Source organism: Heterodontus francisci, chromosome 30 (genome assembly GCF_036365525.1).
Source record: "Heterodontus francisci isolate sHetFra1 chromosome 30, sHetFra1.hap1, whole genome shotgun sequence".
Taxonomy (NCBI): Eukaryota; Metazoa; Chordata; class Chondrichthyes; order Heterodontiformes; family Heterodontidae; genus Heterodontus; species Heterodontus francisci.
This window is the reverse complement of record NC_090400.1, coordinates 34,857,849-34,877,817: the sequence shown is the minus strand read 5'-3', so window position 1 is coordinate 34,877,817 and position 19,969 is coordinate 34,857,849. Positions and strand designations below refer to the sequence as shown.

The window sequence follows — 19,969 nt, the reverse complement described above, 5'->3', positions numbered from 1 at the left end:
GGCATTTAATTATAGGCTGCGTTTGCTGACAACGCAACTACTAGGTGGCGCAGTACTTGCACATGCACAAATGCAGCAAAATACACTGAAACATCACTCTCTGCGACATTTTTGGCAGCTGCCAGTAGTAAAGATGGCGCTGCTCAATTTATCACAAAAACGAATGAAAACCAAATGCCCACAGTGGCTGCGTCCCACCCCCAACAGTACTCCCCTCCCTCCTGCCATCGCACTTCTCTTCGCCACTGCCTCCTGCGCCCGTCTGCTCACTGCTCCACGCCTCGTCACTTCTCCCCGCTCGCAGTCTCCGTCCCCTCCCCTGCCTATCTTGTCATTTTCTCTCTTCCCCCATTTCCCCCTTGCAGGGAAGAAAAGCTGCAATCGTGGGAGGGAGCGGAGAAGCAGACACAGAGCAGAGGGGATGAAGTTGCGAGGCCGGGAGTGAGTGGCCGAGGGAGAAGTGGCGAGGCGGGGAGCGAGCGGTGAACAGACGCTGCAGTATGCGATGACATTTTTGCATGCATGCGCAAATTAGTCCTGACAAGCTGGGTGCTGACATAGGCTGCACGTGTGCAGCAGAATACTGACAGCAAAGGTCTGTTCTGCACATGTGCGAAGCTGGGGAGCACTCTGAGGATGTCAGCATTGGGCTGCGTTATCAGGAGTCACTTTAGAAACGTAGAAAAATAGGAGCAGGAGTAGGCCATTCAACCCTTCGAGCCTGCACTGCCATTCAATACAATCATGGCTGATCATCCAAACTCAAAACCCTGTTCCCGCTTTCTCCTTGTATCCCTTGATCCCTTTAGCCCTAAGAACTATAGCTAACTCTTTCTTGAATATATTTAATGATTTGGCACAACTGCTTTCTGTGGTAGAGAATTCCACAGATTCATCACTCTCTGGGTGAAGAAATCCCCCCTCATCTCTGTCCTAAATGGCTTACCCCTTATCCTTAGACTGTGACCCCTGGTCCTGGACTCCCCCACCATCGGGAACATCCTTCTTGCATCTAGTCTGTCCAGTCCTGTTAGAATTTTGTAGGTTTCTATGAGATCCCCTCTCATTCTTCTAAACTCTCGCGAATACAAGCCTAATCGACCCAATCTCTCTTCATACGTCAGTCCTGCCATCCCAGGAATCAGTCTGGTGAACCCTCGCTGCAATCACTCCATAGCAAGAACATCCTTCCTCAGATAAGACCAAAACTGCACACAATACTCCAGATGTGGTCTCACCAAGGCCTTGTATAATTGCAGCAAGACATCCTTGCTCCTGTACTCGAATCCTCTCGCTATGAAGGCCAACGTACCATTTGCCTTCTTAACTGCCTGCGACACCTGCAAGCTTACTTTCAGCGACTGGTGCACAAGGATACTCAGGTCTAGCTGCACCTCCCCCTTTCCCAGCCTATCGCTCTTCAGATAATCTGCCCTTCTGTTTTTGCCACCGATGTGGATAACCTCACATTTATCCACATTATACTGCATCTGCCATGTATTTGTCCACTCACTCAACCTGTCCAAATCTCTGCATCCTCTTCACAGCTCACACTCCCACCCAGCTTTGTGTCGTCTGCAAATTTGAATATATTACATTTAATTCCCTCATCTGTATCATTAATATATATTGTGAATAGCTGGAGTCCCAGCATTGATCCCTGCGGTACCCCACGAGTCACTGCCTGCCACTCGGAAAAAGACTCGTTTGTTCCTACTTTTTATTTCCTGTCTGCCAACCAGTTCACCTTACCCCCAATTCCATGTGCTTTAACTTTGCATGCTAATCTCTTATGTGGGACCTTATCGAAAGCCTTCTGAAAGTCCAAATACACCACATCCACTGGTTCTGCCTTATCTATTCTACTTGTTACATCCTCACAAAATTCCAGTAGACTTGTCAAGCATGATTTCCCTTTCGTAAATCCATGTTGACTTTGTCCTCTCGTGTCTTTGTTTTCCAAGTGCTCTACTATTACATCTTTTATAATGGACTCTAGCATTTTCCCCACTACTGATGTCAGGCTGACCGGTCTATAATTCCCTGTTTTCTCTCTACATCCTTTTTTAAATAGTGGGGTTACATTTGCTACCCTCCAATCCGTTCAAACTGTTCCAGAGTCTATAGAATTTTGAAAAATGACCAGCAATGCATCTACTATTTCTAGGGCCACTTCCTTAAGTACTCTGGGATGTAGATTATCAGGCCCTGGGGATTAAATGGCCTTCAATCCCATCAATTTCCCTAGCACCGTTTCCCTACTAATACTGATTTCATACAGTTCCTCTGTCTCGCTAGACCCTATGATCCCCAACATTTCTGGGAGGTAATTTGTGTCCTCCTTTGTGAAGACAGAACCAAAGTATGTATTTAATTGGTCTGCCACTTCTTTGTTCCCCATTATAAATTCCCCCATTTCTGACTGTAAGGGACTCACATTTGTCGTCTTTAATCTTTTTCTCTTCGCATATCTATAGATGCTTTGAGTCAGTTTTTATGTTCTCTGCAAGCTTACTCTCCTACTCTATTTTCCCCTTCTTAATCAATTCCTTTGTCCTCCTTTGCTGAATTCTAAACTGCTCCCAATCCTCAGGTTTGCTACTTGTTCTGGCCATTTTATATTTCTCCTCCTTGGATCTAATACTATCCCTAATTTCTTTTGTAAGCCACGGTTGAGCCACCCTTCCTGTTTTATTTTTGCGCCAGACAGGAATGAACAATTGTTGTAATTCATCCATGCGCTCTTTAAATGCTAGCCATTGCCTGTCCACTGTCAACTCTTTAAGTAACGTTCCCCAATCTATCATAGCCAACCCGCGCCTCATACCTTCATAGTTTCTTTTATTTAGATTCAGGACCCTAGTCTCGGAATCAACTCTCTCTCACTCCATCTCGCTGTTCCCCAAGGGACCCTGCACAAGATTGTTAACCAATCCTTTCTCATTACACAATACCCAGGGTAGGATGGCCTGTTCTCTAGTTGGTTCCTCAACGTATTGGTCCAAAAAACACACTCCAGGAATTCCTCCTCTACAGTATTATTGCTAATTTGGTTTGCCCAATCTATATGTAGATTAAGGTCACCCATAATTGCAGTTGCACCTTTATTGCATGCATCTCTAATTTCCTGTTTAATGTCATCCTCTACATCACCACTGCTGTTTGGGGGTCTATATACAACCCCCACCAATGTTTTCTGCCCCTTGGTGTTCCTTAGCTCCACCCATACAGATTCCACATCAGGATTCTCTGAGCTAATATCCTTGCTCACTATTGTATTGATTTCCTCTTTTACTAACAACGCTACTCTACCTCCTTTCCCTTTTTGCCTGTCCTTAAATATTGAATACCCTTGGATGTTCAATTCCCATCCTTGGTCACCCTGCAGTCGTGTCTCCGTAATTGCAACTATATCGAATCCATTTACATCTATTTGCGCAGTTAATTCGCCTACCTTATTGCAAATGCTCCGTGCGTTGAGACACTATGCCTTTAGGCTAGTCTTTTTAACATTCTTAGTCATCTTAGCATCTTAGTTAATTATTTTACTGTAAAACAAAACTTTAAATAGTTAATTTCCAAAAATTAGTGAAGTGCACCACATTTATCTTGCTTTTTGGCAGGGTCGATCCACTGGGAACATTGGAACACATTAACGATAGAAACATAGGAGTAAGCCATTCAGTCCATTGAGCCTGCTCTGTCATTCAGTACGATCATGGCTGATCATCCGCTTCAGTGCCTTTTTCCCCAAACTATTCCCATATCCCTTTATGTCATTGATATTTAGAAATCTCTCAATCTCTGCTTTAAATTTGAATCAATTAATAAATTTGGGATTTAAAAGCTCATCTAATGGTGACCATGAAACCATTGTCGATTGTTGTAAAAACCCATCTGGTTCACTAATGTCCTTTAGGGAAGGAAATCTGCTGTCCTTACCTGGTCGGGCCTACATGTGACTCCAGACCCACAGCAATGTGGTTCACTCTCAAATGCCTTCTGAAATGGCCTTGCAAGCCACTCAGTTCAAGGGCAGTTAGGGATGGGCAATAAATGCTGGCCTAGCCAGCGACGCTCACATCCCACAAACAAATATAAAAAAAAACATACTCCGGTGATTCTGCTTCCAGTCCTTTGGGGTAGAGAGTTTGAAAGATTCACAACCCTTTGAGTAAAGAAATTTTTCCTCACCTGGGTCCTAAGTGGCTTCCCCCTTATTTTGAAATTGTGTTCCCTGGTTCTAGACTCCCCAACAAGGGGAAACATCTGAGCTGCATCTATCCTGTCTATCCCTTTAAGTATTTTGTAGGTCTCAATGAGATCACCTCTCATTCTTTGAAACTCTCGAGAATACAGAGCCGGTTTCCCCAATCTCTGTTCATAGGACAGACCCGCCATCCCGGAACAAGTCTGGTGAACCTTCATTGCACTCCGTCTATGGCAATAATATCCTTCCTAAGATCAGAGGACCAAAACTGCACACAAGTGAGGTCCAGCCATGGTTCGATGCAATTGAAGCAAGACTTCACTACTCTTGTACTTAAATCCTCCTGCGATAAAGGCTAACGTACCGTTAGCCTTCCTAATTGCTTGCTGCACCTGCATGTTAGCTTTCAGTGACTTATTGACAAGGGCACCCAGGTCACTTTGTACATCTACACTTAATCGCTTACCATTTAAGAGATACTCTGCACATCTGTTCCTCCTACCAAAGTGGATAACCTCACAATTTTCCACATTTTATTCCATCTGCCAAGTTCTTGCCTGCTCACTAAGTCTGTCCAAATCCCCCTGAATCTGCTTTGCATCTTCCTCACAACACATTCCCACCTAGTTTTGTCTCATTTGCGAACTTGGAAATATTACATTTGATCCCCACATCCAAATCATTGATGTATATTGTGAACAGCTGGAGCCCAAGTACTGATCCTTACAGTACCCCACTAGTCACAGCCTGCCAACATGAGAATGACCTGTTGATTCATACGCTCTGCTTTCTGCCTGTTAACCAATTCTTAATCCATGCCAGTATATTGCCTCCTATCCCATGTGCTTTGATATTGCTAACCTGTCTCCTATGGGGTACTTTATCAGGCCTTCTGAAAATCCAAATATGCTACATCCACCAATTCCCCTTCATCAATTCTGTTAGTAACATCCTCAAAAAAAACTCCAAAAGGTTCGTCAAATGTGATTTTCCATTAGTAAATCTACGTGACTATGCCCAATCAGATCGTTATTATCCAAGTGTCCATTTATCACATCCTTTAGAATAGATTCTCGCATTTTCCCTACTTCTGATGTAAGGCTAACAGGTCTTTAGTTCCTTGTTTTCTCTCTCCCTTCTTTCTTAAATAGTGGGGTGACATTTGCTACCTTCCAATCTGCAGGAACCATTCCAGAATCTATAGCATTTTGGAAGATGAACACCAATGCATCCACTATCTCCATAGCTACCTCTTTCAACACTCTGGGATGTAGAATATCAGGTCTTGGGGACTTATCAACCTTTAGCTCTATGAATTTCTCCAATATAACCTTCTTACTAATGCTAATTTCCTTCAAGTCCTCATTCTCCCTTGTCCCTTGGATCTCTAATTCTGGGAGATTTCTTGTATCTTTCTCAGTGAAGACAAACACAAAGTAATCATTGGCTTCTCTGCTGTTTCTCTATTCCCCATTATAAACTCTCCTGACTCCATCTGTAATGGACCCACATTTGTCTTAGCCAAACAATTCATTTTTACGTACCTGTAGAAGCTTTTACAGTCCATTTTTATGTTTTTTGCTAGTTTACATTCATATTCTATTCTCTCTTTCTTTATCAGTTTCTTGGTCCCCCTTTGCTGTATTCTAAAATCCTCCCAATCCTTAGGTTTACTACTATTTCTGGCAACTTTATAGACCTTTTCTTTTAATCCTATAAAATCCTTAACTTCCTTTGTTATCCACGGTTGACTGCTTTTTCTTTGGGATGTTTGTGCCTTGAAGAAATGTATAGTTGTTGTAAACTATGTAATAATTCTTTAAAGACTATCCATTGTTTATGTACTGTCATAGCTTTTAATGTATTTTCTCACACCTCAGCCAATTTGCCCCTTATACTGTCATAATTTCCTTTGTTTAAATTTAGCACCTTGGCTTCAGATTGAACTACCTCACTTTCAAACATAATGTAAAATTCTATCATGTTATGGTCACTCATCCCTAAAGGTTCTTTTACTACAAGATTATTAATTCGCCCTTTTCAATTACATAATACTAGATCTAAAATAGCCTGTTCTCAAGTCGGTTCCTCAACATACTGCTCTTGAAAACCATCCCTAACACACTCCAGAAACTCGTCCTCCACAGCAGTAGTGCTCATTGGGTTTACCCAGTCTATGTGCAGATTGGTTACCCATGCTACATGCTTCTCTAATCTCCTGCTTAATACCATGCCCCACGCTACCACTACTGTTTGGTGGCCTATAAACAACTCCTACCAATGTTTGCTGCCTCTTGCTGTTTCTTAGCTCCACCCAAAAAGATTCCATATTTTGTTCTTCCGATCGGAGATCCCCCCTTACTAATGTACTGATCCCATCAGTGCAACACCACCTCTTCTTCCTTTTTGCCTGTCCTTCCTAAATGTCAAATATCCTTGTCTTGAATATTCAGTTCCCAGTCTTGGTCACCCTGGAGCCACATTTCCATAATGGTAATAAGATCATACCCATTTACCTCTATTTGTGCCTTTAAATCATCTACCTTGTTGCGAATGCTGCGTGCATTCGGGTAGTGTGCCCTTAACCTTGTCGTCTTGACATTATTCTGCATTCTAAGCCTAGTTGATGCTCACCTTTGTTGCTCCTGCCTTCTAATGTCACTTGCTACTTTTCTACCTCCTGTTCCAGCTTTACTTCCTTCCAATTTGAGCTACCACTGTGGTTCCCATCCCCCTGATAAGCTAGTTTAAACCCTCCCCAACAGCACTAGCAAATCTCCCTGCGAGGATAATACTTCTGGTCCAGTAAGGTGTAGACCGTCCATCTTGTAGAGGTCCCACCTGCCCCAGAACCAGTCCCAATGCCTGAGAAATCTGATGCCGTCCCTCCTAAACCAATTCTCCAGCCACGTGTTCAATCGATCAATTCTCCTATTCCTATGCTTACTAGCACTTGGCACTGGGAGTAACCCTGAGATTACTGCTCTTGAGGTTTCGACATTTACAACACAGAAGGAGGCTAGTTGGCCCATTGTGTCTGTGCTGGCTCTTTGCTAGAGCATTCCAATACAAATTCCCCTGCCCTGTGCTCTCCGCATGACCTTGTTTCTTGTGCTTCAAATGTTTATCCAATTTTCCATTAAGATGCTGTAATCTTTGACTTAACTGTTCCCTCTGATGAAGCATTGCATGTTCCAACAACCATAAAGAAATATCTCCTAACCATTCCCTCACTTATTTAGTGATTTTAAATTGACCATCACTCATCACTGCCCCAAGTGGAGAGAATGTTTTCCCTATTCATTCCCATCAAAACTGTTCATAATTTTAAAAACCTTTCATAAATCGCTTTACTAGCCTTCTCTACTCCAGTGGATGTAGTCCCAGAAAAACAAGTTTCTCCTCAAATTATCTTCCCATCTAAACACAATTCTATTGCCTTTTTATAAATATAGAAATATACCTTTTTCCTTGCACTTTCAAGGAATTGTATATTTGAACCCCTCCCCCCTCCTCTTCACATTTCAATGGCTTTATCTTGAAGAAGGAGGAGGAAGGCTTTGCTTTTATATAGTGCCTTTCACAACCTCAGGATGCCACAAAGCACTTCGTAGTCAGTTCACTACTTTTAAAACATAGTCACTATTGTATTGCAGGACACACAGATATATTTCTTTGTTTTTTTCTCTCAAAACACTTATCCACATTAAATTGCATCTGCCATTTGTCTGCCCACTCTGCTCACTTGTCTAAAAGCAAAATACTGCAGATGCTGGAAATCTGAAATAAAAACAAAAAGTGCTGGAAATACTCAGCAGGTCTGGCAGCATCTGTGGAAAGAGAAGCAAAGTTAACATTTCATTTCAGTGACCTTTCATCAGAACTGGCAAAGGTTAGAAATGGAATAGGTTTTAAGCAAATAAAGTGGGGATGCGGCAAAAGAGAACAAATGGGAAGATGTTGATAGGACAGAGGGTCACAGGGAATAACTGACAAGGAGGTCATGGGGCACAGATAAAGAGTGTGTTAATGGTGTGGTGAAATACAAAGTGTTAGTGCAGAGTGTGTGTTAAATGACAGAATAAGGAAAGCCCTAGCCAAAAGCAAAACATGAAAAAAAAAAATTGGGCAGGCACGTGGTTTTAAAAAAAAGTGTAATGATGAAACAAACTAAAATAAAAATAAAAAATACAAAGTAAAACTTTTTTTAAAAAAAGGGACCAGGCATGCTCTGAAATTATTGAACTCCATGTTCAGTCAGGTAGGCTGCAGTGTGCTTAATCGGTAAATGAGGTGCTGTTCCTGGAGCTTGTGTTGATGTTCACTGGAACACTGCAGCAAGCCCAGGACACAGATGTTGGCATGAGAGTGGGGGTTGTGTTGAAATGGCAAGCGACCGGAAGCTCGGGGTCATGTTTTTGGACTGAGCGAAGGTGTTCCGCAAAGCAGTCACCCAATCTGCGTTTGGTCTCCCCAATGTAGAGGAGACCGCATTGTGAGCAGCGAATACAGTGTACTAAATTGAAAGAAGTACAAGTAAATTGCTGCTTCACCTGAAAGGAGTGTTTGGGGCCTTGGATGGCAAGGAGAGAGGAGGTAAAAGGGAAGGTATTACACCTCCTGCAATTGCATGGGAAGGGGATGAGGTGTCAGTGGTAATGGAGGAGTGGAGCAGGGTGTCGCGGAGGGAGCAATGCCTTCAGAACTGATGTGCCTGCCCAATTTTTTTTTCATGTTTTGCTTTTGGCTAGGGCTTTTATTATTCTGTCATTTAACACCCGCTCTGCACGAACACTTTGTATTTCACCACACCATAAACACACACTTTGTCTGTGCCCCATGACCTCCTTGTCAGTTATTCCCTGTGACCCTCTGTCCTATCAACATCTTCCTATTTGTTCTCTTTTGCCGCATCCCCACTTTATTTGCTTAAAACCTATTCCATTTCTAACCTTTGCCAGTTCTGATGAAAGATCACTGACCTGTAACGTTAACTCTGCTTCTCCCTCAACAGATGCTGCCGGACCTGCTGAGTATTTCCAGCATTTTCTGTTTTTATTATGGATGCATTCTAAATGAGTTCTCTGCTTTGACCACATAGAATCATGGAATATTACAGCACAGAGGGTGGTCATTTGGCCAATCAAGTCTGCGTTGGCTCATTCACCGAGCATTTCAGTTAGTCCCATTGCTCTGCTATTTCTCCATATGCCTTTAATTTGTTTTCCTTCAAGTATTTATCCAATTGAATGTCAGCTGTGGCTCAGTTGGTAGCACTCTTGCCTTTGAATCACAAGGTTCTGGGTTCATGTCCAATTCCAGGGCTTCACAAAAATCAAGGCTGACACTCCAATGCAGTCCTGAGGGAGTGCTGCACTATTGGAGGTGCCATCTTTCAGATGAGACATTAAACCGAGGCCCCATCTGCCTGCTTGGGTGGATGTCAAAGATCTTATGGCATTATTTCGAAGAGGAGCAGGGGGATTATCCACGGTGTCAGGACCAATATTTATCCCTCAATCAGCATCACAAAAAAACAGATTACCTGGTCATTATCAATTGCTGTTTGTGGGAGTTTGGTGTGCACATACTGGCTGTCGTGTTCCCTGCATTGCAACAGTGACGACACTTCAAAGGTACTTTATTGACTGTATAGCACTTTAGGACATCTGGTGGTCGTGAAAGGTGCTATATAAATGCAAGCCTGTCTTTTTTTTAAATTCCCTTTTGAAGGCTACTACTGAATTTGTACTCACCGCCCTATCAGGCAGTGTATTCCAAATCTTAACCACTCGTTGCATAAAAAAGATTTTCCCCTTGTCCCCTCTGGTTCTTTTGCCATTCAACTTAAATCCTTGCCCTCTGGTTATCAACCCTTCAGCCATTGGAAACAGTTTTGTTATTTATTTTACGTAAACTCTTCATGGTTTTAAACACCTCTATCTATTCTCCTCTTGGCCTTCTGCTCCAAGGAGGACAGCCTTTACATATGCATACCTTTAATTCCAGTCTATCTTGGAGTAGTTAAAATCACCTAATATTACTACCCTGTTATAAAAATAGAAAATGCTGGAAATATTCAGCAGGTCAGGCACATCTGTAGAGAATGAAACAGTTAACATTTCAGGTCTTTGGCCTTTCATGAGAGCTGGCAAAGGTTAGAGATGTTACAGGTTTTAAAGTAGCACAGAAGCTGGGAAAGAGGGGAGGAAAATAAGGTGGAAGACAGGAAAGATTAAATGATAAAAGGGATGATCCAAGGCAAAAGGGAATGGTAATGGGACAAGTAAAGAAACAAAAGGTGGATCTAGAGGAGGTGTAAGTGACAATAGCAGAATCATTACCAATAGCTGCTCTTTGGAAAAAATGGGAGCAGTGATCATGATCTGAAATTGTTGAACTCCATGTTGAGTCTGGAGGCTGTAACATGCCTAATCAAAAGATGAGTTACTGTTCCTTGAGCTTCTTCAGAATGGTGTAGGCCAAGGATAGAGGGATCAGAGTGAGAATGAGGTGAAGAATTAAAATGACAGGCAACCAAAAGCTTGGTCACATTTGTGGACTGAACGGAGGTATTCGCAAAACGGTCACCCAATCTGCGTTTGGTGTCCCCAGTGTCGAAGACATGACATTGTGAGCAGTGAATATAATATACTAAGTTGAAAGAAGTACAAGTAAATCACTGTTTCACCTTGAAGGAGTGTTCGAGGCACTGGACAGTGGGAAGCGAGGAGATAAATGGGCAGGCGTTGCACAGGTGGGTGCCATGGGATGGGTGCCATGGGATGGGTAGGGGTTGTTGGGGGTAATTGAAGGGTGCAGCACAGTGTCGCAGAGGGATCAGGCAGAGGAGGGGAAGTTGTATTTGGTGGTGGCATCACTCTGGAAATGGTGGAGGATGGTGGTTGAATATGGAGCTGTATTATTGCTCTGTTCTTGCATGTGTCTCTGAATTCTCTGCAGATCTCCACTTTATCTTAACTCTGCTGTATGGTTGCCTGTAATGAACACCACAAACTTTACCCATCTATTTAGTATGGATTCTGCCCTCTCCAATCTCTACATTCCAGCACTGCAACAGAATCTTAAGTTAACCTGCCTGTTTTCCTTCCTTATATCTTCTGAAGCTAGTATAACCAACAATACACGTTCCAGATCTGTCAAAACATAATACATCTCTGTTGGAGCTATAATATATCCTTCCTTTAGTTATTAATGTTTCTAATTCTCTCATTTTGTTTTGAATGCTTTGTGCATTTACATACGTATTATTCAATAATAACACCAGCCTTTTCAGAATATGAACTCTTCTGTTTCCTAATATTCTCTATGGGTATCCCTTTTCCCACCTATAATTGTTTTTATCCCTACCATCTCATATCCTGCTTCTTGTTTTGCGTCTGATAATATCTAAGCCATGCCTTGTGCATCCAGTCCAATAGACTGATTAATCCTGCTGTCCCTCTAGTCTTAAACCTAGGTTTTTTTAATACCTCCTACCCTATCCTGCTGTCTTTAGCCTTCCTGCAAAGGCATTTGTGCCATTTCAATTCAGGTCAAAGTCATGCCTTCAGTAAAGTGTTTCCCATGTTCCAGAAATTGCTCCACAGTGCCTAAAATGTGAACCTCCCTCCTTTACCAGTCCCGTAATCACCCATCAACCTTTCTAATCTCTCTTTCCCCCACCCCCCCAACCTGTCCAACACACAGGACAAGAAGTATTTGGAGATTACCACTCTTGAGAGATTTTCTTTTTTAATTTAGTGTTTAACTCCATAAACTCCCTTAAATGTACTTCTGTCTGTCATTGCTTCCAATGTGGAACACAACTTTGGCTGCTCTCCCTTCCTCCCTTTCCAAAAGCTTTTCCATTTGTTCCATGATGTCCTTCACATTGACGTTGGGGGTAGGATACTTAACATACATTCAAGACTCCCAGTCATGACACAGAAAAGGCTGTCTATAACACTGACTATAAACTCCTTCGCTATTACCATTCTCTTGTTCTTAGAATCTGCTTACCCTCAACCCTTTGGGTTGTCCCTTGCTTCATGGTGCCAAATGTTGCTCAGGACGACTCTACTTTGAGCCACTGTCAATTTTCACGACGTACTTGCTCAACATTCTCTATTGGACAGTTCTAGTAATTGTTAAAAAGAACCCACTGTGACCAAAGAACACTCAAACTTGCAGAAGATCCAAACATCTCAAAAGTATCTCAATTGCCATGCCTGTTAGAAGTTAATGACACTGCCCATGGTCATTTAAAAAAAAAAATGAAGATGAAATATAGTGTTGGTGTCCTTGACAAATATTTAGAGAAGTAGAAGAAAGCTGTTTGTGTTCCTCAAACAGCGCCTGGATTTACCTGTTGGTGACATTAGTGTCTAAGATAATTGCTGCAGACTGCCGATTTCATCTTTCTGACTGTGGAGCAAGGGTGAACTTGGGGGAGAAATTAAATTGGGGACATAATTTACTGAAATGGAGCCCTTATTTTCATCAAAATATATTGCAATATCTTATGAACTGTATTTTAATTTGTATGTAATCCTGTTACAGATATATTTAACCTCTTTGCTAATGAATCTGGGAGCTATGTCGTGCGAGAGGAGATGGAAACCATGTTACGGGCCTGTGACGGTGAGGTTCAACTGGGAGTTAAGAAGTGCTTTGTAGAGGTAGGGAGTTTGCCGCTTTCTTTACATACCTATCAATCCAACTATTCCAGCAAAAAAACAAAATGTTGCCGATGCTGGCAATTGGGGAAAAAAGCAAAAATGTTGAAAATACACAGCTGGTCAGGCTCAGAATCTGTGGGAAGAAATGACAAGTTAATGTTTCAGCTATGACATTTCATCGGAAAATATTACAGATGAACAGCTTATGAGAAGGAATAGACCAAGGGAAAGGGGTGCACACAGAGAAAAATAAATGTGCTGTAAAATGATTGGGCAGAGAGCAGGAGATGGGTGAACTGACAGAAGTTACAGTGCACGACAAAAGGAGGAATGATGAGGAAATTAAAGAAGTAAAAAATAAAATGTGTGAATAGTGAAATCAGTTAGGATAAGAGAGGCACAAGAAACATGAAAACCTGACAAAGCACAACAGGCTGCAGTGGCCCAGGAGCCTGCTTTGCTTTGTCATTTTTAGCCTTCGCGCCCACTTTTTTGGCCAGCAGTTTTTCCCCTGCACCGTGGTCCCAGGGATAGGCTGGGAGGTGGGGGAGGCCCTCAATCGGGCACCCTCTGCACGACTGCCATGGCCCCCCGGCGCACGGAAAAGCCGGCAGCTATCGCTGGGCAGCCTTTCACGTCCCCAGCACGCCCACTTGCCATGGGTAAGATACCTGTGAAGGCTTGCAAGGCCCTTAAGTGGCTGTTAAGTGGTCACTTAAGTGCCTTGATTGGCCTTGGGTGGGTGGGCTGTTTTCCCCCTGCCCGACTCCTGTAAAGTTGACCAGAGGCGGGAGCGGGGCGGGTAGGCCTCCCGCTCAATTTTACGCCGCCCCCACGCCACCAACTGACCCGCTGGGGCAGCGTAAAATTCAGCCCCAAGTCTCACTCCAGGTGCACCTGATACAAAGTTACAGGTATGCACTCCCCGCCAATACCATTCACTAAAAACACGGCATTCAGTGCGCTCTCTGGAAGAAAAGTTATGCCTTTCCCCAGCAAGAGAGTTTGGGTGGCTCCTGTGTCCCTAAGTATAGCTATAGGTTTACCTGCCTCACTTGAGGGTTAAGGAGCTACTTTTCCTTTTGACAAGAATTTTCTGCAACTCTCAGGTATTTTATTCACGACCCCCGCACTCACAGCAGTTTTTGTACTTGGCCTTACAGCTGCAGTTAGTGCTACAGCCTATCTGTCATACTCTCATTGGCCTTATGCACCCCATTATCCCGCAACTTCCAGCATTCTGCACGAAGGTGTCCCACCTCATGGCTTTTGGACCTCACTTCCACCCTCAGCATCTTCTTTCTGGCCTGAGGAGGAGATCTCGCGTTCCCAGATGGCCCTTTTGTTCCCGGCTACTTGCCTTCTTTTCACCCTCCCACCTATTATCCTTTTCAGGTTTGTGGGGATGATGGACAAAGGATTTAGGCTAGTAAACAAGCTCGTAATCATCAATTTCAACTGGATATTGAAACCTTCTGGTTCTCTACATGGGTTCTTACTAATGGAGGGAATGAATTTTTAAATTTTTCTAGGAGAATTAATTCCCTAAGGGCCTCGTATGTGCCCTCTTCCTTTAGTGCCCACATCCATCGATCAAAATTAATTTGCTTTACCCTCTCAAATTCTATCTAAGTCTGCCTAGGCTATCTCCGGAGGTTCCGCAATTTCTGCTGATAAGCTTCAGGGACTAACTCATAAGCAGCGAGAATAGCCTTTTTTTGCCATCTCATAATCTGCAGACGCCTCCTCAAAGCATGGCATAAACTTCATGAGCTCTGCCCATCAACCTGCTTTTGCATAAGCAGTGTACAGCTTTCCTTCAGCCACTTCATTTGTTTGACTATCTTTTCAAGTAGTGAAAAGTATCTCTACGTCCCTTTCCGTAAACTTGGGGAGGGCTTGCACACATTTAAACAGCTCTTCACTGGGTTCTGGGCTGAAGTCAGATCTTTCCTCACCAGAATTTTCCTTGGAGCGAAGGCCACTCTTTTGACTTAGTTCCAGCTTTTTAACTTCAAATTCCCTTTCTTTTTCTTTCTGAAAAGCTCTCTTTTGCCCTTTCCTCTATGTCAAGTTCAAGTTTTTTTTATTGTCAATTCCCTTTCCTGTTCAAGCTTAAGTTTTTCCAATTCTTTTTCCTGCTCAGGCTTTTTTCATTTCCTTTGTCAACTTCAAGCTGCCTCATCTGCAACTGAATTTTAACTAATTCAACTGTGCTATCATCTGGTTCGCCTTTTTCTTCTAGTTTCAAATGCTGTGCTGTTACTTCTATTATATCTGCTTTCTTAGTGATTGGTTTTAACTCTAACTGTAATTTTGCTGCCAATGCTATTAGCTTAACCTTAGTTAAGTTTCTCAAATCACTCAGGGATAAGTTCTCCTGCTCCAGAAAGGTTTTAGCAACTGACCACGACATTCCGGTAGTGTAAACTTTACACTAATGCACAAGAAACCTGTTTTTTCCTTTTCCTCTTTTCTGTTATTATTACCCCCCGTAGAATTGCATGTCATCGGCTTTTGGGTTATCCCACACAGAGCCCCCAGTTATATGTTAAGACCAAAGTGGGAGAAGTACACGGTCTTTTCTAGTTCCGCTTCTCCACAGGTCACAACATATATTTAAATGTTTACCTAGTTACCGTTGTGGTCAATCATATACTGTACTCTTTATCCCAGAATGAAATACGCCAACCAGATTTCTTTAATAAACAACAAAATTTATCAGTTTATTATAAAACAAGACCTATCCAGTAATGAAGCAAGCATTAATGCACAGATTGAAATATGAAAGTTCCTTTTTAAATCCTCCACATGCACGCTGAAAAAAAGTAAATTCTCTCTGCAGAGCTCTGTTACAAAAAAAAAGACAAGACAGAATGCTTTGGCAAAATACTTGCTAATTCTTGAAGAGAGAAAAAGAATATATGGAAAGATGTTAGTTGTCTCCTTTGGTCTGGCATCCGAGTACATGTAGATGGGTCACTGGGATCTTTTCTGGAGCAATTCTTTTCAGGTGGTGTTGAGAATTAATCTGGCAGGTTTTTTCCAACTTCTCAAGTGAAATGTGGCATCAAGGGTTTTTGTATCACACTGAATAAGGACACATTGTACAGCGAGCTCGCCACTGGTATCAGACCCACCGGCCGTCCATGTCTCCGCTTTAAAGACGTCTGCAAGCGCGACATGAAGTCCTGTGATATTGATCACAAGTCGTGGGAGTCAGTTGCCAGCGTTCGCCAGAGCTGGCGGGCAGCCATAAAGGCGGGGCAAAAGTGTGGCGAGTCGAAGAGACTTGGCAGTTGGCAGGAAAAAAGACAGAAGCGCAAGGAGAGATCCAACTGTGTAACAGCCCTGTCAACCAATTTTATCAGCAGCACCTGTGGAAGAGTCTGTCACTCTAGTATTGGCCTTTATAGCCACTCCAGGCGCTGCTCCACAAACCACTGACCACCTCCAGGCGCTTACCCATTGTCTCCCGAGACAAGGAGGCCAAGAAGAAGAATACGCAGGGTTTTTTCAAAGACAGGAGGAAAGATGAGCTGACACACTGGACACAAGGTCTCTTAGAGAGGTGAAGGAAAGATGAACTTTTGTGTTTTTTTTTAGCAGGCTGATAGTCAACTGCTTTTCAAACACTGTCCACACCCCAACTGAACCAAAACAACATCTCAGAAGTGAAACCCCAAACAGCCAGTCAGAACCTCCTGACCCTCATAAATCTTGACATGTCACTTCTCTGTAAACATCTTCCCCAGGTCACCAAGGTTTCTGTTGTTTATTGAGCCTAACGCAGGTGACATCCAGTAAAGGTTGTTTCAAACACAACATCAGTGTTCTTTCAGTGAACTGTCTACAACAAAACAAAGTCCAGCATCTAGGAAATCGTCAGCCTTCCAAAATCGAATCCATTTCCACCATTTAAATGAGTCCTTCAAAAAAATTTAACAAAAAAAGGAATCATTTTCATAACACTCGACATAAGCTCAAGGAACAGTGCCTCATTTCTCTTGAGCACTTTGCCAACACCTGGTTTTAATATTGACTTTAACAACTTCAGATCTTAACCGCAGCTTCCATTTTCTCTAAAGTAGTAGCTGCTTGTAAAGTAAATTGGGTACACCAGCACTTCTGGTTGTACTTGGTACGGAGATCAACCAAGACTGGAAGCTCTCCAGTTTAGCGTCCAAGTGCATTGTATAATCCCCATTTGCTATTGGTTCTTTTTTTAATAAGGTGAGCAAAGAGTAGTGCAATAGATTAGACTAGATAGCTCCAGTTGAAGACCTAATCTCTGAACAGGTATAATGGGATAGATAGCTTCATCTCTGCTATAATCTGCATGATTTTGAATGGGCAATATGCATACAATGGAGTATTAAATAATTTCCAGCTCTAGTTGGGAGTTGAGTGCTGATTTTGTACTTAATATGCTTCATCAGAATGACGGTTCCAGGTTGTAGAATTGAACTTACTGTGTCAAAATTTGAACTGACTTCTGGCTGCCGAAAATAGATTGCAGCTGACAAGTTAGTAGCTCAAAGTAGCAAATATATTTGGATTTAAGGACTGTGTAAAGCTTGAGTTGCGTTCTGTGATTGAAAAAGTTTTCAGTTTGCTTTTCGTTTAGGAGGTTTTGTCGCTAATATTTTAACTCTCTTTGGAAGGGGTCTAACTTGCTTTGCCTGCCTTTCCTTGCTTGAATCGTAGCCCCTGCTAGATGATTGCAGAGTGGCATTGATGACTGCCATGGTAAAAGTCCAGAACCCATATATTCTCACCTTGTCTAGAAAGGATATGTTTGCAAGTGCTCACAAAGTAGGAATTAACCTTTTTTTAAAAAAAGGATAGTAAGTTGGACAAGAGATGAGAATTAGAATTGCATATACAGTTGAAAAAAATCCTATTTTTGTAGTTATGGTTGGAAACCAATTGGAACTTGGTGCAGATGCAACAACTTGCATTTATATTGTGTCTGTAACATAGAAAAATGTCCCAAGGTGCTTCATAGAAGTATAATCAGACCGTATCAACACCAAACTGAAGAAGGAGATATCAGTAGGGTTGATTAAAAGCTGTATTAGAGGTAGATTTTAAATAGTCTTAGGATTCTAAAAAAACTTCATATTTTGCCTGTGCTGCATGTAAGAAGTAAAACAATTTTAAATGTAAGATCCAACCCGAGGCGAGCAGATTCTTATATTCATCCTCCACAGTAAAGTAGTAGTGTCTTGTCTCTGCCTAAAGGGATCGATAATTGTTTAGCAGTTGCATGCTACTTCAGCATTAGTCAACCTAATGTGGTTCTGATTGTCTTTCTCTGAAGTAGTTCGGGGAAGTTATATGTTTTTCACTATATGGTTCTTGAAAGACACCTAGACAAGAAACAAGTCATACCAAGTTGCTTCTCATAAATTGCACCTCTTGCAATATGATCTTGTTACCCAAAGACGACCTCTTGTCTAGATTTGGACCTTGTATTTGTTGGATTGGCCCACAAATATGTACGTAATTAATGACCATGTTTGATCATGGTTATCTTGGACTGCTGGAAGACTATAGTATGTCAGCAGTAATCTGTACATTATATTTGGTCATGATATTGCAACAAAATAAATATACTGCAAAGAACTGGACATATCACCCTTTTGTATAAAATAAATAAAGTTTTTCATTCTCCATTAAATCTGGCCTGGTTCCAGTACGTAACCTTGTACAAAGTGGGTTCCCCATTCAATGATTTGACATGGTGGGGGACTTAGTAAATTGTTGTTGAGGCAGCACAGTACCAGTTATGGGCTGCATGGAAGGAGAGTGAAGGGGGATTTAAGTTTCTTTCTTTGGAAGAGCACACTTTAAAACAAATTTTCCCATTTTCTACACTTGCCACCCTGTGGGTAGCTGAGTGAGATTGCCTATTTTGTATAAATTGCATGCTTTTTTGTTTTCTGGGCATATGCTGACTGGGGTTTTGTTTTAACTAAACTAGGCTGTACGTCCCAAAGACTGGCGGATCGTATCAAACAACATGTCCCTTCCACTGTTCGCAACGGGCAAGGTACAGGCCATACCCAACCAGCCCATGCTTGTAAAACTCAAAACAGTGTCCAGCATTAGATGTGATTCCGTGATTGGACAACATTTGCTAAATAATCCGCAGTGTGCTAAGAATTATGCTGACAACCAATTTAAGATTGTCAATAGGGCTCACAGTGTGGCACATGTGCGTGTATTGGAAGCTACATAGATTAATACACAGGGCCCCGTTCTTTGCAGACAGAAAGAACATGTATGCGCATTGCGCCTGTTTCAGCTGAACAAAATAAGTGACAGCCATTCACTGGTTCATTCCTCAGGGTAATGCCTTGACCAATCAGAGTCAAGCTGCCTGGTTTAAATTTCAAACGAAGCTTGGCATTTAACTGTCAGTCATTGTAAACTGGTGCATTCTCCATGGCAATGCCTCTACCAATCAGAGTTCACTTGCCAACTTCTCAGTATAAGTTGTTTTTTCCCCTACATTGGTTATTCTTGCATATTGTCCTGATGAGTGCAAGATAGAAAGCTTTGACAACATGTCTCTATTTTCAGCAATAAACAAATTTATTTATGTAACATTCTTAGCACAAAGAGGTCATACAACCTGAATTGAAATGGTGGTTCTTGAGGTGAAGGTACAGTTTTCAAGCCTCTTGTACCACCCAGTTCCCAACAATGATCTCAGTTTTAATTGTTACAGCGCCCTTAATTAAGTTGATGGCTATTCTTTCCCTGACATAAGTAAATGTTGAAGACTAAGATGATAAATCACTTTCCACCTTTCTTGAGAAGTGGTCACCGTTTGAGTCAATGCATTGTTCCACCTTCTGTCTTTTCTGATCTGCATCTAAACTCACTTCAGCGTAGCTCAATAACCTTGAGTCTGTGTAAGAGCGCCAAGTCTACTTGCCTTTTTTATTCCACTCTTGAGCCTCCTGTAAAGATAGGAGTTTGGCAGACCCATTTGTAAGGGCAAGCACTGTTTAATTCTACAGTCAGGTATTATGCGCTAAAAGTTGATGGATCACTTATAATCATTACA

General features: G+C 42.2%; 1 protein-coding gene across 3 annotated transcripts in view; it reads left to right on the top strand.

Annotated features, from left to right (window-relative positions):
* The window catches only part of usp32 (ubiquitin specific peptidase 32), a 257,320-nt gene that overhangs the window by 97,139 nt on the left and 140,212 nt on the right, over window positions 1-19,969 (top strand). For all 3 annotated transcript variants that reach the window (XM_068010358.1, XM_068010356.1, XM_068010355.1), the window contains exon 4: window positions 12,773-12,891. In XM_068010358.1, coding sequence (XP_067866459.1) covers window positions 12,773-12,891 — 119 coding nt within the window. The remainder of the gene's footprint in view (window positions 1-12,772; window positions 12,892-19,969) is intronic.